The following is a 23049-nucleotide window of genomic DNA, read 5'->3' as shown; positions in this document are numbered from 1 at the left end:
TCTGTTGATTTAACATCTTGTCCAGGCTAAACAAGAAAAGGTAAGTTCGTTTTAATTATTTGCTGGTTTTAACATATTTATTGATCTTAGTCCTATTTATATCGTCTTTGTTTCTTTTTGTTTTGTTTTTTTTAGACAATTCTTAAGTGTTTTAGTCCTTCTTTTTAATCCTTTCAGTTTGTGGTGCCTCCACCATGTCGGCCAACATTTCCGGCATGCGGAGGCACCACAGTGTCAGATTTACCTTTAAAGAAAATGACCATGGAAAGCCCCTGGGGATGTCCAGAATTGACTTCTCCAGGAGGTTAATCCAAAAAACCCTTAAGTTTGAACCAGAGAATATAAATTGCATTGTTACTCTACCAACGAATAAAGGTTTCGATGTAAGCTTTCGGTCTGCCGCGCTGCTGAGAGAGTTTTGGACACGCTTTGAAAATGTAAAACCCCAGTTTTCCGCTTTTAATGTTGAGAAACTGACTGATAATGCCTCCAAAACCATCATTATCAGAATGTTCAATGAGACCGTGAATGCGGATGACATTTGTTTGTGGCTGGGTAGATACTGCACTGTAAAAGGACAGGCTACCAAAGTGAAAGATGAGGATGGCATTTGGAATTGCGCTTGGAGGGTCCCCATCCAACAATGGCAGGACCCCCAAGGCTTCCAGGGCCTGAAACATCTGCCATCTGTGATAGTTCTGGGAAACAACAGAGGCTACATTCACTACCAGGGCCAGCCCAAGCTGTGCCGCAAGTGTGGTGAGCATGGGCACCTGGCAGAAGCGTGTCAGCAGACTATTTGTGGAAAATGTAGAGAAATTGGGCACACCTTTGAGGAATGTACCAATGGCAGAAAGTGCAATCTTTGTGGAGAAACAACCCACCTCTTCAGAGATTGCCCAAAGTCATTTGCCAACAAACTGAAGGCAGCGAAAACCCCACAAAATGGTGGACAAGAGGAAGCAGTTAGAGAGCTAATTGAAGAAGCTGGGCTGGGAAATTCAAATCTCCCGCCAAATCCTGTGACTGGAAGGCCAGGATCAGGAGAGGCGGGAGAGGGGGAGGGGCCTGCAATTGCCCCACAAATGGAGAGTGGTGAGGAAGATGGGGCAATGCAGGCAGAAGGCGGAGCTAGCTCCGGATATGAAGGAGAGGAGGGGCCTGCAATTGCCCCGCAACTGGAAAGTCTTGAGGAAGATGGGGCAATGCAGGCAAAAGCCGGAGCTTGCTCAGAATGTGAAAATGACCAATCACAGGGCGATAGTGAGGACGCTTCCCTCCCCAACGCCCAGCAGACCAAGAGGCCTATATCAGAATTGTCCTCTGAGTCTCCTGTAGTCTCAGAGAAGAGGGGAAGAGCTGGGAACTACTCAAACAGCCCATCTGTGGAGGAGCCTAGAGTCTTCCCCTCCAATTCTCCAAATGAGGTCTCTTTCCTAACAATAGCTCTGCAATCAACCCCTAAGGACTCAAATCTCAATGCGACCATGCGTCCAAGGCCTACCCCTAGAGTCCGACAGGGGAATGAAGCTCAACCCCGTCACTCTTCACCCATGAGAGTGAAGGAAGAGCTCCGTTCACAAGAAATTTAAATAACTGCTTTTTTTTTAACATTGATAATCCCTTTTAGACTTTTAAGATTTCATACCTGTTAATTTTAACCATACTCATGGCACTCACCTTCTCAACCATCAATGTGAGAAGCGTGAAGTCACGAGTTAGAGCCCAGACTGTTTTATCCTTTCTTAATTCTTTTAAGTCAGATGTGTTTTTAATACAGGAATGTGGCCTGCCATTTTTAAACCACTACAGAGAGTGGGAGGAGCTATGGCCACAAACATCGATGTGGAGCGGATCAAACGCAAACAGAAATGACGGAGTGGCCATTTTAATCAAAAACCCCCTGGTTTTGGTGAAGGGCAGCACTGTGGTGAGAGATGGTCGGGCACTTTTAGCACACCTGACTTTTATGGGAAAAGATTTTAACGTCTTAAATATTTATGGCTTTAACGACAGAAATGACAGGTATGATCTTTTAGAAGACTTGCAGTTCCACATGCTAGGTAGGGCACCTTTAGTTGTAGGGGGAGATTTTAATTGTATTTTAAGCAGGAATGATAGGAAGAGAGCAGGTGAAGATTTTAAAGTGGACAAAACCTCAGTCTTATTTCAGGGCATATGCAGGGATTTTAAACTTCTGGACTGTTTTAAAACCACGCATCCCAGAGAGGAGGGCTTCACCTGGTTTAGTGGTGATGGCACCCGAGCCTCTCGCATTGATTACATTTTATCACGTGATTGCCCACCAACTGATGCTAGATTGACACCTGTTTTCTTTTCAGACCACGCAATGCTCTCCTGCACTCTCTCACTCTCTTCGGGTGTGACATCAGGAAGCGGTCTGTGGAAGCTCAACTGCTCCCTTTTAGAAGATAGGGAGTTAGGTAGACAGTATAGAGAGCAGTACCAAGAGTGGCAGACCCTTCAAGACTTCTACGATACACGTGCACACTGGTGGGAAATGGTGAAAGCAAGGACCCAGACTTTCTTTAGACAGGCAGGCAAGAAAAAAAAAGACAGGGACAACAGACGCATGTTGGGACTGCAGAAACGACTCCAGCGGTATTTTAAACTAAACCAACAGGGGATGGATTTTAATGAAGAAATCAAACAAATTAAAACCCAGATGTCAGCCTCAGCAGAAATTAAAAGCAAGGGTGTCATTTTGAGAAGCAAGGAGAGGGAAATAGAGGAAGGAGAGAAGTGCACAAGATACTTTTTTAAGAAAATTATGAATAAAGGGGGGAGTATTTTTAGACTAAGAAAAGAAAATGGGTGCATAGCTGACACCACAGAGGAAATCATAGAAACTGTCGGACATTTTTATAGAGAACTATACAAAGAAAAACACGTTAAGTGGGACACCATGACTGAAGTCTTAGAAGTTATTGACCAAGCAGTAAATGACAGTGAGCTTTTAACCCAAGATTTTAACATTCTCGAGTTAAATAAATGTCTCAAGTCTTTTAAGGCAGGTAAGTCTCCAGGAGAAGATGGGCTCCCTCTGGAATTTTATGTGACGTTCTGGGACATTTTAGCACCTGACTTGCTTGCTGTTTTTATGGATCTTGAAAAACTTGACCGACTTCCTGACAGTTTTAGAGTAGGGATAGTGACTCTCCTTCACAAAGACAAAGACAAGACAGATTTGAAGAACTGGAGACCCATTACACTTTTAAATTTTGATTGTAAACTTTTTAGTAAGGTTTTAGCATCCCGCATGTCTTTGTTTTTAGAAGACCTGATTCACCCTGATCAAGCCTGTGCTGTCCCGGGGAGGAAGATCACCGACAGCCTCGTACTGATCCGAGACACCATCTGTTATGCGAGAGACAGAAACATCCGGCTAGTTGTCCTAAATTTAGATTTTGAGAAAGCCTTTGATCGGATCTCGCACCAGTACCTTTTCCAGGTGCTGCAAAAAATGGGGTTTCCAAGAAGGTTTATAGCCTGGGTGAGAATGCTGTACCAGGGCATTACCAGCAAATTCACTGTTAACGGGCATCTTACGGAAGCAGTGGATATAAACTGCGGTGTCCGTCAGGGTTGTCCGTTATCTGCCCTCCTCTATGTTCTCTGCATAGAACCACTGGCACAGATCTTGAGAAGGGACCAACAAATCAATGGGGTTGGAGCCCCAGGGAGTGGGGGACTGGAGACAAAGTGTTTTTTATACATGGACGACGTGAACATTTTATGCACTGACCTTTTAGCTGTCAACAGGACGCTGGACTTGACTGACTGGTTTGGACGGGCCTCTGGGTCAAAACTCAACAGAGGCAAGACCCAAGCCCACTTTTATGGACCGTGGACAGCGACTGAGATGACAGGACTCCCCCTGACTGTGACCCAGACAGACCAAAAGATACTTGGGATCAAATTTGATAGGGAGGGGGGAGGGAAAACAAATTGGCCAGACATTGTAGGGAAAGTCAGGCAGAGACTAGGGTACTGGAGACTTAGAAGACTGACAATGGAAGGAAAGGTTTTAATCATCAAAGCTGTGATTTTACCTTTGCTTTTACTCATCAGTTCTGTTTTTTTCCCACCTAGAAGAGTGCTTTTAGATTTGGAAAGAGCCATCTTTTATTTCCTGTGGGGCTCCAAGTGGGAACGTCTGAGGAGATATGTGATGAAGAAGCCGAAGGAGAAAGGAGGAAAAGGAGTCCCGGACCTGTACTTGTTTTTAGGGAGCAGATACACAGCACTACACATCACAACCGCCACAGCCCCATCCAGAAACCCCAAAACAACAGCAATGACACGGTTCTGGATGGGGTCCTACCTCAGACGATTAAAAATTTTACCCAATGATCTTAAAGTACCTGTGTCTTTTAACCTGCCACCAACCTACGCTTTTATACAGACATTTTTAAGGCATTTTAACCTTGAGCAGGAGGAGTTGAAAGTTTTAACCAACCACCGTTCTGTCATTTCTGTTGTGCAGGAGCAGGAACCAGTGAGTCCAGTGCGCGGGCTCGCATTGGGTGAGCCTTCAGCAGTGTGGCGCAACGTGAACCATTCCGCTCTTCCAAACAGACTCCGGGACCTGTCATGGATGGTGGCTCACGAGATCCTCCCAGTCAGGTCCGTAATGCACTCCCGGGGCTTGTCCACACATTCAACTTGTCCCCGACCAGGTTGTGGCGCGCCCGAGTCGGTGAGGCATTTGCTCTGGGAGTGCAGCGCTGCCGTAGAACAGTGGGCAACGGCCGGCTCCTTGCAATTCCCGTACTTGCCAGCAAGGGAGGTCCTTACAGCACAGCTGGTGCTGTATGGGGTGGGCCAAAAACAATTGCCAGCATGCGACTTCCCCAAGCAGTGGCTTACCCTAGCCGCCATAAAAGACGCCATATGGACCTCCAGAAACTTGCTGGCAAGGAAGCACATGCAGATCCCCCCCGTGGCTGCGATCCGGATGGCCGCAGCGACGGTCCAAGCAGCCGAAGCTGCAGGCGGCAGGCCAAGGACACAGCCACAAAGAAGAATCGCATTTGTGCCCATTCGGACGAAGGAGCCGGAGCCACACAAAAGAAGTTCAAAGCAGCGGCGGCCTGACTCTCCGGGTGAGGCAGGTGGGAAGGAGCAACAGGGCGAAGGTCTCCTCTGAGCACCAAGAAAGGATTCCGAGAGACCAAATCTGTTTGGGAGAGCGGAATGACTTATCCTTGGTAGGGAATCACTATGCTCCTGCACAGCAATGGAGTTGGAAGGGAGGATTTTTACCGAAGCACTCCCCATTTGTTTTTGTTTTTTTTGTTGGGTTGGACATTTTAAAATGGACACTCAAAACACACAGACATGCACAAAATGTATAATTTTTAACTTGTGAGAAATCTCATCTGTAATACCTCTGACGACAGTGTTTTGAATATTTAAATATGGTCTTACCTGTTGCACCATTGTATTGATTGATTTCTTGTATTTTAAAAGGTAATTTGTATGTCTTAACTCTGGGTTTTATGTGAAATTACTATGAAATGAGTGTCAATAAATCTTTTCGAAAGAAAAAATCTGTTCTTATCAGTTTAATATCTGATATGTCCTCTATAAGGGGACAACATATTAAATGGATTTTTAGCACCGGGAGCTGAAAAAGGGGCTTGCCCCGTTCACTCCACGCATCGACCCGGTATTGCAGTGCCGCCGGGAACGGTGCACCCATCTCCTGCCTTGTGAAAAAGCAAATACCGACACAAACAGAGAGTCGGGGTCAAACCCTCTGCTGACTGCCTGACGTCCCTCTGCGAGCCTCATCTGGGCTCCCGCTCTCAAATGACTGTGTATCATCCGTGACCACTGGGGTGGGGGCAGAGGGCAGCTCAGCATCAACAGCCAGATGAAGCCACCCAAAAAAATGCAGCCAGATTCGCACTTTTGACTCGCAGACAGATAGGGAACATTGCCCTAATGCCAACCGGTACGTACGGTTAAACGTGCCCTGCACTTTCGCTCCCCTCATCACAGAGAGTCCGCAAGGGCCTGAGTGTTTGGGACATTTGATAGCCTGTGTCCAAAAGCCAGGCCTTCATTTCTCCGCGATCCCATTGGATAGAGCCTGTGCTAATGTGGGGAGGGCTAGGGGAATGTGCGTGGCCTGGTATTTGGGACTCCACAAGCAGAGTGAGGCTTACCGTGAGGGTAGTGACCGGGGCGACTAGGCTCCTCGGCCGCTCTCCTGGAGAGGCCTGTACTTACTCGGGTTTCTCTTCATCACGTACAAGCCTTTCGCCTTTTACTAAAGACTTCCGTGGAGAGGAACACCAATGAGTTAAAACTATTTTTGGCAGGCTCTGCCGTGTGGCTGAGCCTCGTGCGTTTGTGAAAAGCAACAAGAAGCTGTCCTTAACAAGATTTAGGCTGCCACCTTGTCGGCTTGGGAGGAGGCGCTGAGAAGCAGCCATTGTTATGCGCGCTTGAAACGACTGCGCCAGGACAAGGGAGAGCTGTTCCAGAATGTGGCCTCTGGAAGCAAACAGCCAGGGCTCATCGCTTCTCGGCCTTTTGGCTAAGATCAAGTGTAGTATCTGTTCTTATCAGTTTAATATCTGATATGTCCTCTATAAGGGGACAACATATTAAATGGATTTTTAGCACCGGGAGCTGAAAAAGGGGCTTGCCCCGTTCACTCCACGCATCGACCCGGTATTGCAGTGCCGCCGGGAACGGTGCACCCATCTCCTGCCTTGTGAAAAAGCAAATACCGACACAAACAGAGAGTCGGGGTCAAACCCTCTGCTGACTGCCTGGCGTCCCTCGCCGAGCCTCATCTGGGCTCCCGCTCTCAAATGACTGTGTATCATCCGTGACCACTGGGGTGGGGGCAGAGCGCAGCTCAGCATCAACAGCCAGATGAAGCCACCCAAAAAAATGCAGCCAGATTCGCACTTTTGACTCGCAGACAGATAGGGAACATTGCCCTACTGCCACCGGTACGTACGGTTAAACGTGCCCTGCACTTTCGCTCCCCTCGTCACAGAGAGTCCGCAAGGGCCTGAGTGTTTGGGACATTTGGTAGCCTGTGTCCAAAAGCCAGGCCTTCATTTCTCCGCGATCCCATTGGATAGAGCCTGTGCTAATGTGGGGAGGGCTAGGGGAATGTGCGTGGCCTGGTATTTGGGACTCCACAAGCAGAGTGAGGCTTACCGTGAGGGTAGTGACCGGGGCGACTAGGCTCCTCGGCCGCTCTCCTGGAGAGGCCTGTACTTACTCGGGTTTCTCTTCATCACGTACAAGCCTTTCGCCTTTTACTAAAGACTTCCGTGGAGAGGAACACCAATGAGTTAAAACTATTTTTGGCAGGCTCTGCCGTGTGGCTGAGCCTCGTGCGTTTGTGAAAAGCAACAAGAAGCTGTCCTTAACAAGATTTAGGCTGCCACCTTGTCGGCTTGGGAGGAGGCGCTGAGAAGCAGCCATTGTTATGCGCGCTTGAAACGACTGCGCCAGGACAAGGGAGAGCTGTTCCAGAATGTGGCCTCTGGAAGCAAACAGCCAGGGCTCATCGCTTCTCGGCCTTTTGGCTAAGATCAAGTGTAGTATCTGTTCTTATCAGTTTAATATCTGATATGTCCTCTATAAGGGGACAACATATTAAATGGATTTTTAGCACCGGGAGCTGAAAAAGGGGCTTGCCCCGTTCACTCCACGCATCGACCCGGTATTGCAGTGCCGCCGGGAACGGTGCACCCATCTCCTGCCTTGTGAAAAAGCAAATACCGACACAAACAGAGAGTCGGGGTCAAACCCTCTGCTGACTGCCTGACGTCCCTCGCCGAGCCTCATCTGGGCTCCCGCTCTCAAATGACTGTGTATCATCCGTGACCACTGGGGTGGGGGCAGAGCGCAGCTCAGCATCAACAGCCAGATGAAGCCACCCAAAAAAATGCAGCCAGATTCGCACTTTTGACTCGCAGACAGATAGGGAACATTGCCCTACTGCCACCGGTACGTACGGTTAAACGTGCCCTGCACTTTCGCTCCCCTCGTCACAGAGAGTCCGCAAGGGCCTGAGTGTTTGGGACACTTGGTAGCCTGTGTCCAAAAGCCAGGCCTTCATTTCTCCGCGATCCCATTGGATAGAGCCTGTGCTAATGTGGGGAGGGCTAGGGGAATGTGCGTGGCCTGGTATTTGGGACTCCACAAGCAGAGTGAGGCTTACCGTGAGGGTAGTGACCGGGGCGACTAGGCTCCTCGGCCGCTCTCCTGGAGAGGCCTGTACTTACTCGGGTTTCTCTTCATCACGTACAAGCCTTTCGCCTTTTACTAAAGACTTCCGTGGAGAGGAACACCAATGAGTTAAAACTATTTTTGGCAGGCTCTGCCGTGTGGCTGAGCCTCGTGCGTTTGTGAAAAGCAACAAGAAGCTGTCCTTAACAAGATTTAGGCTGCCACCTTGTCGGCTTGGGAGGAGGCGCTGAGAAGCAGCCATTGTTATGCGCGCTTGAAACGACTGCGCCAGGACAAGGGAGAGCTGTTCCAGAATGTGGCCTCTGGAAGCAAACAGCCAGGGCTCATCGCTTCTCGGCCTTTTGGCTAAGATCAAGTGTAGTATCTGTTCTTATCAGTTTAATATCTGATATGTCCTCTATAAGGGGACAACATATTAAATGGATTTTTAGCACCGGGAGCTGAAAAAGGGGCTTGCCCCGTTCACTCCACGCATCGACCCGGTATTGCAGTGCCGCCGGGAACGGTGCACCCATCTCCTGCCTTGTGAAAAAGCAAATACCGACACAAACAGAGAGTCGGGGTCAAACCCTCTGCTGACTGCCTGACGTCCCTCGCCGAGCCTCATCTGGGCTCCCGCTCTCAAATGACTGTGTATCATCCGTGACCACTGGGGTGGGGGCAGAGCGCAGCTCAGCATCAACAGCCAGATGAAGCCACCCAAAAAAATGCAGCCAGATTCGCACTTTTGACTCGCAGACAGATAGGGAACATTGCCCTAATGCCAACCGGTACGTACGGTTAAACGTGCCCTGCACTTTCGCTCCCCTCGTCACAGAGAGTCCGCAAGGGCCTGAGTGTTTGGGACATTTGGTAGCCTGTGTCCAAAAGCCAGGCCTTCATTTCTCCGCGATCCCATTGGATAGAGCCTGTGCTAATGTGGGGAGGGCTAGGGGAATGTGCGTGGCCTGGTATTTGGGACTCCACAAGCAGAGTGAGGCTTACCGTGAGGGTAGTGACCGGGGCGACTAGGCTCCTCGGCCGCTCTCCTGGAGAGGCCTGTACTTACTCGGGTTTCTCTTCATCACGTACAAGCCTTTCGCCTTTTACTAAAGACTTCCGTGGAGAGGAACACCAATGAGTTAAAACTATTTTTGGCAGGCTCTGCCGTGTGGCTGAGCCTCGTGCGTTTGTGAAAAGCAACAAGAAGCTGTCCTTAACAAGATTTAGGCTGCCACCTTGTCGGCTTGGGAGGAGGCGCTGAGAAGCAGCCATTGTTATGCGCGCTTGAAACGACTGCGCCAGGACAAGGGAGAGCTGTTCCAGAATGTGGCCTCTGGAAGCAAACAGCCAGGGCTCATCGCTTCTCGGCCTTTTGGCTAAGATCAAGTGTAGTATCTGTTCTTATCAGTTTAATATCTGATATGTCCTCTATAAGGGGACAACATATTAAATGGATTTTTAGCACCGGGAGCTGAAAAAGGGGCTTGCCCCGTTCACTCCACGCATCGACCCGGTATTGCAGTGCCGCCGGGAACGGTGCACCCATCTCCTGCCTTGTGAAAAAGCAAATACCGACACAAACAGAGAGTCGGGGTCAAACCCTCTGCTGACTGCCTGACGTCCCTCGCCGAGCCTCATCTGGGCTCCCGCTCTCAAATGACTGTGTATCATCCGTGACCACTGGGGTGGGGGCAGAGCGCAGCTCAGCATCAACAGCCAGATGAAGCCACCCAAAAAAATGCAGCCAGATTCGCACTTTTGACTCGCAGACAGATAGGGAACATTGCCCTACTGCCACCGGTACGTACGGTTAAACGTGCCCTGCACTTTCGCTCCCCTCGTCACAGAGAGTCCGCAAGGGCCTGAGTGTTTGGGACACTTGGTAGCCTGTGTCCAAAAGCCAGGCCTTCATTTCTCCGCGATCCCATTGGATAGAGCCTGTGCTAATGTGGGGAGGGCTAGGGGAATGTGCGTGGCCTGGTATTTGGGACTCCACAAGCAGAGTGAGGCTTACCGTGAGGGTAGTGACCGGGGCGACTAGGCTCCTCGGCCGCTCTCCTGGAGAGGCCTGTACTTACTCGGGTTTCTCTTCATCACGTACAAGCCTTTCGCCTTTTACTAAAGACTTCCGTGGAGAGGAACACCAATGACTTAAAACTATTTTTGGCAGGCTCTGCCGTGTGGCTGAGCCTCGTGCGTTTGTGAAAAGCAACAAGAAGCTGTCCTTAACAAGATTTAGGCTGCCACCTTGTCGGCTTGGGAGGAGGCGCTGAGAAGCAGCCATTGTTATGCGCGCTTGAAACGACTGCGCCAGGACAAGGGAGAGCTGTTCCAGAATGTGGCCTCTGGAAGCAAACAGCCAGGGCTCATCGCTTCTCGGCCTTTTGGCTAAGATCAAGTGTAGTATCTGTTCTTATCAGTTTAATATCTGATATGTCCTCTATAAGGGGACAACATATTAAATGGATTTTTAGCACCGGGAGCTGAAAAAGGGGCTTGCCCCGTTCACTCCACGCATCGACCCGGTATTGCAGTGCCGCCGGGAACGGTGCACCCATCTCCTGCCTTGTGAAAAAGCAAATACCGACACAAACAGAGAGTCGGGGTCAAACCCTCTGCTGACTGCCTGACGTCCCTCGCCGAGCCTCATCTGGGCTCCCGCTCTCAAATGATTGTGTATCATCCGTGACCACTGGGGTGGGGGCAGAGCGCAGCTCAGCATCAACAGCCAGATGAAGCCACCCAAAAAAATGCAGCCAGATTCGCACTTTTGACTCGCAGACAGATAGGGAACATTGCCCTAATGCCAACCGGTACGTACGGTTAAACGTGCCCTGCACTTTCGCTCCCCTCGTCACAGAGAGTCCGCAAGGGCCTGAGTGTTTGGGACATTTGGTAGCCTGTGTCCAAAAGCCAGGCCTTCATTTCTCCGCGATCCCATTGGATAGAGCCTGTGCTAATGTGGGGAGGGCTAGGGGAATGTGCGTGGCCTGGTATTTGGGACTCCACAAGCAGAGTGAGGCTTACCGTGAGGGTAGTGACCGGGGCGACTAGGCTCGTCGGCCGCTCTCCTGGAGAGGCCTGTACTTACTCGGGTTTCTCTTCATCACGTACAAGCCTTTTGCCTTTTACTAAAGACTTCCGTGGAGAGGAACACCAATGAGTTAAAACTATTTTTGGCAGGCTCTGCCGTGTGGCTGAGCCTCGTGCGTTTGTGAAAAGCAACAAGAAGCTGTCCTTAACAAGATTTAGGCTGCCACCTTGTCGGCTTGGGAGGAGGCGCTGAGAAGCAGCCATTGTTATGCGCGCTTGAAACGACTGCGCCAGGACAAGGGAGAGCTGTTCCAGAATGTGGCCTCTGGAAGCAAACAGCCAGGGCTCATCGCTTCTCGGCCTTTTGGCTAAGATCAAGTGTAGTATCTGTTCTTATCAGTTTAATATCTGATATGTCCTCTATAAGGGGACAACATATTAAATGGATTTTTAGCACCGGGAGCTGAAAAAGGGGCTTGCCCCGTTCACTCCACGCATCGACCCGGTATTGCAGTGCCGCCGGGAACGGTGCACCCATCTCCTGCCTTGTGAAAAAGCAAATACCGACACAAACAGAGAGTCGGGGTCAAACCCTCTGCTGACTGCCTGACGTCCCTCGCCGAGCCTCATCTGGGCTCCCGCTCTCAAATGACTGTGTATCATCCGTGACCACTGGGGTGGGGGCAGAGCGCAGCTCAGCATCAACAGCCAGATGAAGCCACCCAAAAAAATGCAGCCAGATTCGCACTTTTGACTCGCAGACAGATAGGGAACATTGCCCTACTGCCACCGGTACGTACGGTTAAACGTGCCCTGCACTTTCGCTCCCCTCGTCACAGAGAGTCCGCAAGGGCCTGAGTGTTTGGGACATTTGGTAGCCTGTGTCCAAAAGCCAGGCCTTCATTTCTCCGCGATCCCATTGGATAGAGCCTGTGCTAATGTGGGGAGGGCTAGGGGAATGTGCGTGGCCTGGTATTTGGGACTCCACAAGCAGAGTGAGGCTTACCGTGAGGGTAGTGACCGGGGCGACTAGGCTCCTCGGCCGCTCTCCTGGAGAGGCCTGTACTTACTCGGGTTTCTCTTCATCACGTACAAGCCTTTCGCCTTTTACTAAAGACTTCCGTGGAGAGGAACACCAATGAGTTAAAACTATTTTTGGCAGGCTCTGCCGTGTGGCTGAGCCTCGTGCGTTTGTGAAAAGCAACAAGAAGCTGTCCTTAACAAGATTTAGGCTGCCACCTTGTCGGCTTGGGAGGAGGCGCTGAGAAGCAGCCATTGTTATGCGCGCTTGAAACGACTGCGCCAGGACAAGGGAGAGCTGTTCCAGAATGTGGCCTCTGGAAGCAAACAGCCAGGGCTCATCGCTTCTCGGCCTTTTGGCTAAGATCAAGTGTAGTATCTGTTCTTATCAGTTTAATATCTGATATGTCCTCTATAAGGGGACAACATATTAAATGGATTTTTAGCACCGGGAGCTGAAAAAGGGGCTTGCCCCGTTCACTCCACGCATCGACCCGGTATTGCAGTGCCGCCGGGAACGGTGCACCCATCTCCTGCCTTGTGAAAAAGCAAATACCGACACAAACAGAGAGTCGGGGTCAAACCCTCTGCTGACTGCCTGACGTCCCTCGCCGAGCCTCATCTGGGCTCCCGCTCTCAAATGACTGTGTATCATCCGTGACCACTGGGGTGGGGGCAGAGCGCAGCTCAGCATCAACAGCCAGATGAAGCCACCCAAAAAAATGCAGCCAGATTCGCACTTTTGACTCGCAGACAGATAGGGAACATTGCCCTACTGCCACCGGTACGTACGGTTAAACGTGCCCTGCACTTTCGCTCCCCTCGTCACAGAGAGTCCGCAAGGGCCTGAGTGTTTGGGACATTTGGTAGCCTGTGTCCAAAAGCCAGGCCTTCATTTCTCCGCGATCCCATTGGATAGAGCCTGTGCTAATGTGGGGAGGGCTAGGGGAATGTGCGTGGCCTGGTATTTGGGACTCCACAAGCAGAGTGAGGCTTACCGTGAGGGTAGTGACCGGGGCGACTAGGCTCCTCGGCCGCTCTCCTGGAGAGGCCTGTACTTACTCGGGTTTCTCTTCATCACGTACAAGCCTTTCGCCTTTTACTAAAGACTTCCGTGGAGAGGAACACCAATGAGTTAAAACTATTTTTGGCAGGCTCTGCCGTGTGGCTGAGCCTCGTGCGTTTGTGAAAAGCAACAAGAAGCTGTCCTTAACAAGATTTAGGCTGCCACCTTGTCGGCTTGGGAGGAGGCGCTGAGAAGCAGCCATTGTTATGCGCGCTTGAAACGACTGCGCCAGGACAAGGGAGAGCTGTTCCAGAATGTGGCCTCTGGAAGCAAACAGCCAGGGCTCATCGCTTCTCGGCCTTTTGGCTAAGATCAAGTGTAGTATCTGTTCTTATCAGTTTAATATCTGATATGTCCTCTATAAGGGGACAACATATTAAATGGATTTTTAGCACCGGGAGCTGAAAAAGGGGCTTGCCCCGTTCACTCCACGCATCGACCCGGTATTGCAGTGCCGCCGGGAACGGTGCACCCATCTCCTGCCTTGTGAAAAAGCAAATACCGACACAAACAGAGAGTCGGGGTCAAACCCTCTGCTGACTGCCTGACGTCCCTCGCCGAGCCTCATCTGGGCTCCCGCTCTCAAATGACTGTGTATCATCCGTGACCACTGGGGTGGGGGCAGAGCGCAGCTCAGCATCAACAGCCAGATGAAGCCACCCAAAAAAATGCAGCCAGATTCGCACTTTTGACTCGCAGACAGATAGGGAACATTGCCCTACTGCCACCGGTACGTACGGTTAAACGTGCCCTGCACTTTCGCTCCCCTCGTCACAGAGAGTCCGCAAGGGCCTGAGTGTTTGGGACATTTGGTAGCCTGTGTCCAAAAGCCAGGCCTTCATTTCTCCGCGATCCCATTGGATAGAGCCTGTGCTAATGTGGGGAGGGCTAGGGGAATGTGCGTGGCCTGGTATTTGGGACTCCACAAGCAGAGTGAGGCTTACCGTGAGGGTAGTGACCGGGGCGACTAGGCTCCTCGGCCGCTCTCCTGGAGAGGCCTGTACTTACTCGGGTTTCTCTTCATCACGTACAAGCCTTTCGCCTTTTACTAAAGACTTCCGTGGAGAGGAACACCAATGAGTTAAAACTATTTTTGGCAGGCTCTGCCGTGTGGCTGAGCCTCGTGCGTTTGTGAAAAGCAACAAGAAGCTGTCCTTAACAAGATTTAGGCTGCCACCTTGTCGGCTTGGGAGGAGGCGCTGAGAAGCAGCCATTGTTATGCGCGCTTGAAACGACTGCGCCAGGACAAGGGAGAGCTGTTCCAGAATGTGGCCTCTGGAAGCAAACAGCCAGGGCTCATCGCTTCTCGGCCTTTTGGCTAAGATCAAGTGTAGTATCTGTTCTTATCAGTTTAATATCTGATATGTCCTCTATAAGGGGACAACATATTAAATGGATTTTTAGCACCGGGAGCTGAAAAAGGGGCTTGCCCCGTTCACTCCACGCATCGACCCGGTATTGCAGTGCCGCCGGGAACGGTGCACCCATCTCCTGCCTTGTGAAAAAGCAAATACCGACACAAACAGAGAGTCGGGGTCAAACCCTCTGCTGACTGCCTGACGTCCCTCGCCGAGCCTCATCTGGGCTCCCGCTCTCAAATGACTGTGTATCATCCGTGACCACTGGGGTGGGGGCAGAGCGCAGCTCAGCATCAACAGCCAGATGAAGCCACCCAAAAAAATGCAGCCAGATTCGCACTTTTGACTCGCAGACAGATAGGGAACATTGCCCTACTGCCACCGGTACGTACGGTTAAACGTGCCCTGCACTTTCGCTCCCCTCGTCACAGAGAGTCCGCAAGGGCCTGAGTGTTTGGGACATTTGGTAGCCTGTGTCCAAAAGCCAGGCCTTCATTTCTCCGCGATCCCATTGGATAGAGCCTGTGCTAATGTGGGGAGGGCTAGGGGAATGTGCGTGGCCTGGTATTTGGGACTCCACAAGCAGAGTGAGGCTTACCGTGAGGGTAGTGACCGGGGCGACTAGGCTCCTCGGCCGCTCTCCTGGAGAGGCCTGTACTTACTCGGGTTTCTCTTCATCACGTACAAGCCTTTCGCCTTTTACTAAAGACTTCCGTGGAGAGGAACACCAATGAGTTAAAACTATTTTTGGCAGGCTCTGCCGTGTGGCTGAGCCTCGTGCGTTTGTGAAAAGCAACAAGAAGCTGTCCTTAACAAGATTTAGGCTGCCACCTTGTCGGCTTGGGAGGAGGCGCTGAGAAGCAGCCATTGTTATGCGCGCTTGAAACGACTGCGCCAGGACAAGGGAGAGCTGTTCCAGAATGTGGCCTCTGGAAGCAAACAGCCAGGGCTCATCGCTTCTCGGCCTTTTGGCTAAGATCAAGTGTAGTATCTGTTCTTATCAGTTTAATATCTGATATGTCCTCTATAAGGGGACAACATATTAAATGGATTTTTAGCACCGGGAGCTGAAAAAGGGGCTTGCCCCGTTCACTCCACGCATCGACCCGGTATTGCAGTGCCGCCGGGAACGGTGCACCCATCTCCTGCCTTGTGAAAAAGCAAATACCGACACAAACAGAGAGTCGGGGTCAAACCCTCTGCTGACTGCCTGACGTCCCTCGCCGAGCCTCATCTGGGCTCCCGCTCTCAAATGACTGTGTATCATCCGTGACCACTGGGGTGGGGGCAGAGCGCAGCTCAGCATCAACAGCCAGATGAAGCCACCCAAAAAAATGCAGCCAGATTCGCACTTTTGACTCGCAGACAGATAGGGAACATTGCCCTACTGCCACCGGTACGTACGGTTAAACGTGCCCTGCACTTTCGCTCCCCTCGTCACAGAGAGTCCGCAAGGGCCTGAGTGTTTGGGACATTTGGTAGCCTGTGTCCAAAAGCCAGGCCTTCATTTCTCCGCGATCCCATTGGATAGAGCCTGTGCTAATGTGGGGAGGGCTAGGGGAATGTGCGTGGCCTGGTATTTGGGACTCCACAAGCAGAGTGAGGCTTACCGTGAGGGTAGTGACCGGGGCGACTAGGCTCCTCGGCCGCTCTCCTGGAGAGGCCTGTACTTACTCGGGTTTCTCTTCATCACGTACAAGCCTTTCGCCTTTTACTAAAGACTTCCGTGGAGAGGAACACCAATGAGTTAAAACTATTTTTGGCAGGCTCTGCCGTGTGGCTGAGCCTCGTGCGTTTGTGAAAAGCAACAAGAAGCTGTCCTTAACAAGATTTAGGCTGCCACCTTGTCGGCTTGGGAGGAGGCGCTGAGAAGCAGCCATTGTTATGCGCGCTTGAAACGACTGCGCCAGGACAAGGGAGAGCTGTTCCAGAATGTGGCCTCTGGAAGCAAACAGCCAGGGCTCATCGCTTCTCGGCCTTTTGGCTAAGATCAAGTGTAGTATCTGTTCTTATCAGTTTAATATCTGATATGTCCTCTATAAGGGGACAACATATTAAATGGATTTTTAGCACCGGGAGCTGAAAAAGGGGCTTGCCCCGTTCACTCCACGCATCGACCCGGTATTGCAGTGCCGCCGGGAACGGTGCACCCATCTCCTGCCTTGTGAAAAAGCAAATACCGACACAAACAGAGAGTCGGGGTCAAACCCTCTGCTGACTGCCTGACGTCCCTCGCCGAGCCTCATCTGGGCTCCCGCTCTCAAATGACTGTGTATCATCCGTGACCACTGGGGTGGGGGCAGAGCGCAGCTCAGCATCAACAGCCAGATGAAGCCACCCAAAAAAATGCAGCCAGATTCGCACTTTTGACTCGCAGACAGATAGGGAACATTGCCCTAATGCCAACCGGTACGTACGGTTAAACGTGCCCTGCACTTTCGCTCCCCTCGTCACAGAGAGTCCGCAAGGGCCTGAGTGTTTGGGACATTTGGTAGCCTGTGTCCAAAAGCCAGGCCTTCATTTCTCCGCGATCCCATTGGATAGAGCCTGTGCTAATGTGGGGAGGGCTAGGGGAATGTGCGTGGCCTGGTATTTGGGACTCCACAAGCAGAGTGAGGCTTACCATGAGGGTAGTGACCGGGGCGACTAGGCTCCTCGGCCGCTCTCCTGGAGAGGCCTGTACTTACTCGGGTTTCTCTTCATCACGTACAAGCCTTTCGCCTTTTACTAAAGACTTCCGTGGAGAGGAACACCAATGAGTTAAAACTATTTTTGGCAGGCTCTGCCGTGTGGCTGAGCCTCGTGCGTTTGTGAAAAGCAACAAGAAGCTGTCCTTAACAAGATTTAGGCTGCCACCTTGTCGGCTTGGGAGGAGGCGCTGAGAAGCAGCCATTGTTATGCGCGCTTGAAACGACTGCGCCAGGACAAGGGAGAGCTGTTCCAGAATGTGGCCTCTGGAAGCAAACAGCCAGGGCTCATCGCTTCTCGGCCTTTTGGCTAAGATCAAGTGTAGTATCTGTTCTTATCAGTTTAATATCTGATATGTCCTCTATAAGGGGACAACATATTAAATGGATTTTTAGCACCGGGAGCTGAAAAAGGGGCTTGCCCCGTTCACTCCACGCATCGACCCGGTATTGCAGTGCCGCCGGGAACGGTGCACCCATCTCCTGCCTTGTGAAAAAGCAAATACCGACACAAACAGAGAGTCGGGGTCAAACCCTCTGCTGACTGCCTGACGTCCCTCGCCGAGCCTCATCTGGGCTCCCGCTCTCAAATGACTGTGTATCATCCGTGACCACTGGGGTGGGGGCAGAGGGCAGCTCAGCATCAACAGCCAGATGAAGCCACCCAAAAAAATGCAGCCAGATTCGCACTTTTGACTCGCAGACAGATAGGGAACATTGCCCTAATGCCAACCGGTACGTACGGTTAAACGTGCCCTGCACTTTCGCTCCCCTCGTCACAGAGAGTCCGCAAGGGCCTGAGTGTTTGGGACATTTGGTAGCCTGTGTCCAAAAGCCAGGCCTTCATTTCTCCGCGATCCCATTGGATAGAGCCTGTGCTAATGTGGGGAGGGCTAGGGGAATGTGCGTGGCCTGGTATTTGGGACTCCACAAGCAGAGTGAGGCTTACCGTGAGGGTAGTGACCGGGGCGACTAGGCTCCTCGGCCGCTCTCCTGGAGAGGCCTGTACTTACTCGGGTTTCTCTTCATCACGTACAAGCCTTTCGCCTTTTACTAAAGACTTCCGTGGAGAGGAACACCAATGAGTTAAAACTATTTTTGGCAGGCTCTGCCGTGTGGCTGAGCCTCGTGCGTTTGTGAAAAGCAACAAGAAGCTGTCCTTAACAAGATTTAGGCTGCCACCTTGTCGGCTTGGGAGGAGGCGCTGAGAAGCAGCCATTGTTATGCGCGCTTGAAACGACTGCGCCAGGACAAGGGAGAGCTGTTCCAGAATGTGGCCTCTGGAAGCAAACAGCCAGGGCTCATCGCTTCTCGGCCTTTTGGCTAAGATCAAGTGTAGTATCTGTTCTTATCAGTTTAATATCTGATATGTCCTCTATAAGGGGACAACATATTAAATGGATTTTTAGCACCGGGAGCTGAAAAAGGGGCTTGCCCCGTTCACTCCACGCATCGACCCGGTATTGCAGTGCCGCCGGGAACGGTGCACCCATCTCCTGCCTTGTGAAAAAGCAAATACCGACACAAACAGAGAGTCGGGGTCAAACCCTCTGCTGACTGCCTGACGTCCCTCGCCGAGCCTCATCTGGGCTCCCGCTCTCAAATGACTGTGTATCATCCGTGACCACTGGGGTGGGGGCAGAGCGCAGCTCAGCATCAACAGCCAGATGAAGCCACCCAAAAAAATTCAGCCAGATTCGCACTTTTGACTCGCAGACAGATAGGGAACATTGCCCTAATGCCAACCGGTACGTACGGTTAAACGTGCCCTGCACTTTCGCTCCCCTCGTCACAGAGAGCCCGCAAGGGCCTGAGTGTTTGGGACATTTGGTAGCCTGTGTCCAAAAGCCAGGCCTTCATTTCTCCGCGATCCCATTGGATAGAGCCTGTGCTAATGTGGGGAGGGCTAGGGGAATGTGCGTGGCCTGGTATTTGGGACTCCACAAGCAGAGTGAGGCTTACCGTGAGGGTAGTGACCGGGGCGACTAGGCTCCTCGGCCGCTCTCCTGGAGAGGCCTGTACTTACTCGGGTTTCTCTTCATCACGTACAAGCCTTTCGCCTTTTACTAAAGACTTCCGTGGAGAGGAACACCAATGAGTTAAAACTATTTTTGGCAGGCTCTGCCGTGTGGCTGAGCCTCGTGCGTTTGTGAAAAGCAACAAGAAGCTGTCCTTAACAAGATTTAGGCTGCCACCTTGTCGGCTTGGGAGGAGGCGCTGAGAAGCAGCCATTGTTATGCGCGCTTGAAACGACTGCGCCAGGACAAGGGAGAGCTGTTCCAGAATGTGGCCTCTGGAAGCAAACAGCCAGGGCTCATCGCTTCTCGGCCTTTTGGCTAAGATCAAGTGTAGTATCTGTTCTTATCAGTTTAATATCTGATATGTCCTCTATAAGGGGACAACATATTAAATGGATTTTTAGCACCGGGAGCTGAAAAAGGGGCTTGCCCCGTTCACTCCACGCATCGACCCGGTATTGCAGTGCCGCCGGGAACGGTGCACCCATCTCCTGCCTTGTGAAAAAGCAAATACCGACACAAACAGAGAGTCGGGGTCAAACCCTCTGCTGACTGCCTGACGTCCCTCGCCGAGCCTCATCTGGGCTCCCGCTCTCAAATGACTGTGTATCATCCGTGACCACTGGGGTGGGGGCAGAGCGCAGCTCAGCATCAACAGCCAGATGAAGCCACCCAAAAAAATGCAGCCAGATTCGCACTTTTGACTCGCAGACAGATAGGGAACATTGCCCTAATGCCAACCGGTACGTACGGTTAAACGTGCCCTGCACTTTCGCTCCCCTCGTCACAGAGAGTCCGCAAGGGCCTGAGTGTTTGGGACATTTGATAGCCTGTGTCCAAAAGCCAGGCCTTCATTTCTCCGCGATCCCATTGGATAGAGCCTGTGCTAATGTGGGGAGGGCTAGGGGAATGTGCGTGGCCTGGTATTTGGGACTCCACAAGCAGAGTGAGGCTTACCGTGAGGGTAGTGACCGGGGCGACTAGGCTCCTCGGCCGCTCTCCTGGAGAGGCCTGTACTTACTCGGGTTTCTCTTCATCACGTACAAGCCTTTCGCCTTTTACTAAAGACTTCCGTGGAGAGGAACACCAATGAGTTAAAACTATTTTTGGCAGGCTCTGCCGTGTGGCTGAGCCTCGTGCGTTTGTGAAAAGCAACAAGAAGCTGTCCTTAACAAGATTTAGGCTGCCACCTTGTCGGCTTGGGAGGAGGCGCTGAGAAGCAGCCATTGTTATGCGCGCTTGAAACGACTGCGCCAGGACAAGGGAGAGCTGTTCCAGAATGTGGCCTCTGGAAGCAAACAGCCAGGGCTCATCGCTTCTCGGCCTTTTGGCTAAGATCAAGTGTAGTATCTGTTCTTATCAGTTTAATATCTGATATGTCCTCTATAAGGGGACAACATATTAAATGGATTTTTAGCACCGGGAGCTGAAAAAGGGGCTTGCCCCGTTCACTCCACGCATCGACCCGGTATTGCAGTGCCGCCGGGAACGGTGCACCCATCTCCTGCCTTGTGAAAAAGCAAATACCGACACAAACAGAGAGTCGGGGTCAAACCCTCTGCTGACTGCCTGACGTCCCTCGCCGAGCCTCATCTGGGCTCCCGCTCTCAAATGACTGTGTATCATCCGTGACCACTGGGGTGGGGGCAGAGCGCAGCTCAGCATCAACAGCCAGATGAAGCCACCCAAAAAAATGCAGCCAGATTCGCACTTTTGACTCGCAGACAGATAGGGAACATTGCCCTAATGCCAACCGGTACGTACGGTTAAACGTGCCCTGCACTTTCGCTCCCCTCGTCACAGAGAGTCCGCAAGGGCCTGAGTGTTTGGGACATTTGATAGCCTGTGTCCAAAAGCCAGGCCTTCATTTCTCCGCGATCCCATTGGATAGAGCCTGTGCTAATGTGGGGAGGGCTAGGGGAATGTGCGTGGCCTGGTATTTGGGACTCCACAAGCAGAGTGAGGCTTACCGTGAGGGTAGTGACCGGGGCGACTAGGCTCCTCGGCCGCTCTCCTGGAGAGGCCTGTACTTACTCGGGTTTCTCTTCATCACGTACAAGCCTTTCGCCTTTTACTAAAGACTTCCGTGGAGAGGAACACCAATGAGTTAAAACTATTTTTGGCAGGCTCTGCCGTGTGGCTGAGCCTCGTGCGTTTGTGAAAAGCAACAAGAAGCTGTCCTTAACAAGATTTAGGCTGCCACCTTGTCGGCTTGGGAGGAGGCGCTGAGAAGCAGCCATTGTTATGCGCGCTTGAAACGACTGCGCCAGGACAAGGGAGAGCTGTTCCAGAATGTGGCCTCTGGAAGCAAACAGCCAGGGCTCATCGCTTCTCGGCCTTTTGGCTAAGATCAAGTGTAGTATCTGTTCTTATCAGTTTAATATCTGATATGTCCTCTATAAGGGGACAACATATTAAATGGATTTTTAGCACCGGGAGCTGAAAAAGGGGCTTGCCCCGTTCACTCCACGCATCGACCCGGTATTGCAGTGCCGCCGGGAACGGTGCACCCATCTCCTGCCTTGTGAAAAAGCAAATACCGACACAAACAGAGAGTCGGGGTCAAACCCTCTGCTGACTGCCTGACGTCCCTCGCCGAGCCTCATCTGGGCTCCCGCTCTCAAATGACTGTGTATCATCCGTGACCACTGGGGTGGGGGCAGAGGGCAGCTCAGCATCAATAGCCAGATGAAGCCACCCAAAAAAATGCAGCCAGATTCGCACTTTTGACTCGCAGACAGATAGGGAACATTGCCCTAATGCCAACCGGTACGTACGGTTAAACGTGCCCTGCACTTTCGCTCCCCTCGTCACAGAGAGTCCGCAAGGGCCTGAGTGTTTGGGACATTTGATAGCCTGTGTCCAAAAGCCAGGCCTTCATTTCTCCGCGATCCCATTGGATAGAGCCTGTGCTAATGTGGGGAGGGCTAGGGGAATGTGCGTGGCCTGGTATTTGGGACTCCACAAGCAGAGTGAGGCTTACCGTGAGGGTAGTGACCGGGGCGACTAGGCTCCTCGGCCGCTCTCCTGGAGAGGCCTGTACTTACTCGGGTTTCTCTTCATCACGTACAAGCCTTTCGCCTTTTACTAAAGACTTCCGTGGAGAGGAACACCAATGAGTTAAAACTATTTTTGGCAGGCTCTGCCGTGTGGCTGAGCCTCGTGCGTTTGTGAAAAGCAACAAGAAGCTGTCCTTAACAAGATTTAGGCTGCCACCTTGTCGGCTTGGGAGGAGGCGCTGAGAAGCAGCCATTGTTATGCGCGCTTGAAACGACTGCGCCAGGACAAGGGAGAGCTGTTCCAGAATGTGGCCTCTGGAAGCAAACAGCCAGGGCTCATCGCTTCTCGGCCTTTTGGCTAAGATCAAGTGTAGTATCTGTTCTTATCAGTTTAATATCTGATATGTCCTCTATAAGGGGACAACATATTAAATGGATTTTTAGCACCGGGAGCTGAAAAAGGGGCTTGCCCCGTTCACTCCACGCATCGACCCGGTATTGCAGTGCCGCCGGGAACGGTGCACCCATCTCCTGCCTTGTGAAAAAGCAAATACCGACACAAACAGAGAGTCGGGGTCAAACCCTCTGCTGACTGCCTGACGTCCCTCGCCGAGCCTCATCTGGGCTCCCGCTCTCAAA

The 23049-nt window shown here is 51.6% G+C and overlaps 1 protein-coding gene, 34 non-coding genes and 1 pseudogene across 35 annotated transcripts in view; all 36 read left to right on the top strand.

Annotated features, from left to right (window-relative positions):
* Nucleotides 1-1669: 1669 nt before the first annotated feature.
* The window catches only part of LOC139292570 (uncharacterized), a 53317-nt gene continuing 31937 nt past the window's right edge, over nucleotides 1670-23049 (top strand). Inside the window, 2 exon segments of the mRNA XM_070914932.1 lie at nucleotides 1670-5098; nucleotides 5100-5135. Of these exon segments, the coding sequence (XP_070771033.1) occupies nucleotides 1670-5098; nucleotides 5100-5135 (3465 nt within the window).
* On the top strand, nucleotides 5553-5726 carry LOC139293065 (U2 spliceosomal RNA; annotated as a pseudogene).
* LOC139293221 (U5 spliceosomal RNA) lies at nucleotides 6255-6371 on the top strand. The gene has a single exon (XR_011597840.1). It is a non-coding gene; the product is annotated as a U5 spliceosomal RNA (small nuclear RNA).
* Nucleotides 6549-6739, top strand: LOC139292962 (U2 spliceosomal RNA). The gene has a single exon (XR_011597630.1). It is a non-coding gene; the product is annotated as a U2 spliceosomal RNA (small nuclear RNA).
* On the top strand, nucleotides 7267-7383 carry LOC139293220 (U5 spliceosomal RNA). Its single transcript, XR_011597839.1, has one exon. It is a non-coding gene; the product is annotated as a U5 spliceosomal RNA (small nuclear RNA).
* LOC139292960 (U2 spliceosomal RNA) lies at nucleotides 7561-7751 on the top strand. The gene has a single exon (XR_011597629.1). It is a non-coding gene; the product is annotated as a U2 spliceosomal RNA (small nuclear RNA).
* LOC139293219 (U5 spliceosomal RNA) lies at nucleotides 8279-8395 on the top strand. The gene has a single exon (XR_011597838.1). It is a non-coding gene; the product is annotated as a U5 spliceosomal RNA (small nuclear RNA).
* Nucleotides 8573-8763, top strand: LOC139292959 (U2 spliceosomal RNA). The gene has a single exon (XR_011597628.1). It is a non-coding gene; the product is annotated as a U2 spliceosomal RNA (small nuclear RNA).
* Nucleotides 9292-9408, top strand: LOC139293218 (U5 spliceosomal RNA). Its single transcript, XR_011597837.1, has one exon. It is a non-coding gene; the product is annotated as a U5 spliceosomal RNA (small nuclear RNA).
* On the top strand, nucleotides 9586-9776 carry LOC139293815 (U2 spliceosomal RNA). Its single transcript, XR_011598395.1, has one exon. It is a non-coding gene; the product is annotated as a U2 spliceosomal RNA (small nuclear RNA).
* On the top strand, nucleotides 10304-10420 carry LOC139293322 (U5 spliceosomal RNA). Its single transcript, XR_011597938.1, has one exon. It is a non-coding gene; the product is annotated as a U5 spliceosomal RNA (small nuclear RNA).
* LOC139293814 (U2 spliceosomal RNA) lies at nucleotides 10598-10788 on the top strand. The gene has a single exon (XR_011598394.1). It is a non-coding gene; the product is annotated as a U2 spliceosomal RNA (small nuclear RNA).
* On the top strand, nucleotides 11317-11433 carry LOC139293290 (U5 spliceosomal RNA). The gene has a single exon (XR_011597905.1). It is a non-coding gene; the product is annotated as a U5 spliceosomal RNA (small nuclear RNA).
* LOC139293813 (U2 spliceosomal RNA) lies at nucleotides 11611-11801 on the top strand. The gene has a single exon (XR_011598393.1). It is a non-coding gene; the product is annotated as a U2 spliceosomal RNA (small nuclear RNA).
* On the top strand, nucleotides 12329-12445 carry LOC139293217 (U5 spliceosomal RNA). The gene has a single exon (XR_011597836.1). It is a non-coding gene; the product is annotated as a U5 spliceosomal RNA (small nuclear RNA).
* Nucleotides 12623-12813, top strand: LOC139293812 (U2 spliceosomal RNA). The gene has a single exon (XR_011598392.1). It is a non-coding gene; the product is annotated as a U2 spliceosomal RNA (small nuclear RNA).
* LOC139293216 (U5 spliceosomal RNA) lies at nucleotides 13341-13457 on the top strand. The gene has a single exon (XR_011597835.1). It is a non-coding gene; the product is annotated as a U5 spliceosomal RNA (small nuclear RNA).
* LOC139293811 (U2 spliceosomal RNA) lies at nucleotides 13635-13825 on the top strand. Its single transcript, XR_011598391.1, has one exon. It is a non-coding gene; the product is annotated as a U2 spliceosomal RNA (small nuclear RNA).
* Nucleotides 14353-14469, top strand: LOC139293215 (U5 spliceosomal RNA). Its single transcript, XR_011597834.1, has one exon. It is a non-coding gene; the product is annotated as a U5 spliceosomal RNA (small nuclear RNA).
* Nucleotides 14647-14837, top strand: LOC139293809 (U2 spliceosomal RNA). Its single transcript, XR_011598389.1, has one exon. It is a non-coding gene; the product is annotated as a U2 spliceosomal RNA (small nuclear RNA).
* On the top strand, nucleotides 15365-15481 carry LOC139293213 (U5 spliceosomal RNA). Its single transcript, XR_011597832.1, has one exon. It is a non-coding gene; the product is annotated as a U5 spliceosomal RNA (small nuclear RNA).
* LOC139293806 (U2 spliceosomal RNA) lies at nucleotides 15659-15849 on the top strand. The gene has a single exon (XR_011598388.1). It is a non-coding gene; the product is annotated as a U2 spliceosomal RNA (small nuclear RNA).
* Nucleotides 16377-16493, top strand: LOC139293211 (U5 spliceosomal RNA). The gene has a single exon (XR_011597831.1). It is a non-coding gene; the product is annotated as a U5 spliceosomal RNA (small nuclear RNA).
* LOC139293805 (U2 spliceosomal RNA) lies at nucleotides 16671-16861 on the top strand. Its single transcript, XR_011598387.1, has one exon. It is a non-coding gene; the product is annotated as a U2 spliceosomal RNA (small nuclear RNA).
* LOC139293210 (U5 spliceosomal RNA) lies at nucleotides 17390-17506 on the top strand. Its single transcript, XR_011597830.1, has one exon. It is a non-coding gene; the product is annotated as a U5 spliceosomal RNA (small nuclear RNA).
* LOC139293804 (U2 spliceosomal RNA) lies at nucleotides 17684-17874 on the top strand. The gene has a single exon (XR_011598386.1). It is a non-coding gene; the product is annotated as a U2 spliceosomal RNA (small nuclear RNA).
* Nucleotides 18403-18519, top strand: LOC139293209 (U5 spliceosomal RNA). Its single transcript, XR_011597829.1, has one exon. It is a non-coding gene; the product is annotated as a U5 spliceosomal RNA (small nuclear RNA).
* Nucleotides 18697-18887, top strand: LOC139293803 (U2 spliceosomal RNA). Its single transcript, XR_011598385.1, has one exon. It is a non-coding gene; the product is annotated as a U2 spliceosomal RNA (small nuclear RNA).
* Nucleotides 19416-19532, top strand: LOC139293208 (U5 spliceosomal RNA). The gene has a single exon (XR_011597828.1). It is a non-coding gene; the product is annotated as a U5 spliceosomal RNA (small nuclear RNA).
* Nucleotides 19710-19900, top strand: LOC139293802 (U2 spliceosomal RNA). Its single transcript, XR_011598384.1, has one exon. It is a non-coding gene; the product is annotated as a U2 spliceosomal RNA (small nuclear RNA).
* LOC139293207 (U5 spliceosomal RNA) lies at nucleotides 20429-20545 on the top strand. The gene has a single exon (XR_011597827.1). It is a non-coding gene; the product is annotated as a U5 spliceosomal RNA (small nuclear RNA).
* Nucleotides 20723-20913, top strand: LOC139293801 (U2 spliceosomal RNA). Its single transcript, XR_011598383.1, has one exon. It is a non-coding gene; the product is annotated as a U2 spliceosomal RNA (small nuclear RNA).
* Nucleotides 21442-21558, top strand: LOC139293206 (U5 spliceosomal RNA). The gene has a single exon (XR_011597826.1). It is a non-coding gene; the product is annotated as a U5 spliceosomal RNA (small nuclear RNA).
* On the top strand, nucleotides 21736-21926 carry LOC139293800 (U2 spliceosomal RNA). Its single transcript, XR_011598382.1, has one exon. It is a non-coding gene; the product is annotated as a U2 spliceosomal RNA (small nuclear RNA).
* Nucleotides 22455-22571, top strand: LOC139293205 (U5 spliceosomal RNA). The gene has a single exon (XR_011597825.1). It is a non-coding gene; the product is annotated as a U5 spliceosomal RNA (small nuclear RNA).
* Nucleotides 22749-22939, top strand: LOC139293799 (U2 spliceosomal RNA). The gene has a single exon (XR_011598381.1). It is a non-coding gene; the product is annotated as a U2 spliceosomal RNA (small nuclear RNA).

This window comes from Enoplosus armatus, chromosome 11, assembly GCF_043641665.1.
Source record: "Enoplosus armatus isolate fEnoArm2 chromosome 11, fEnoArm2.hap1, whole genome shotgun sequence".
Lineage (NCBI taxonomy): Eukaryota > Metazoa > Chordata > Actinopteri > Centrarchiformes > Enoplosidae > Enoplosus > Enoplosus armatus.
The sequence above is the reverse complement of the archived record's forward strand: the minus strand, read 5'-3'. Positions and strand labels throughout refer to the sequence as shown.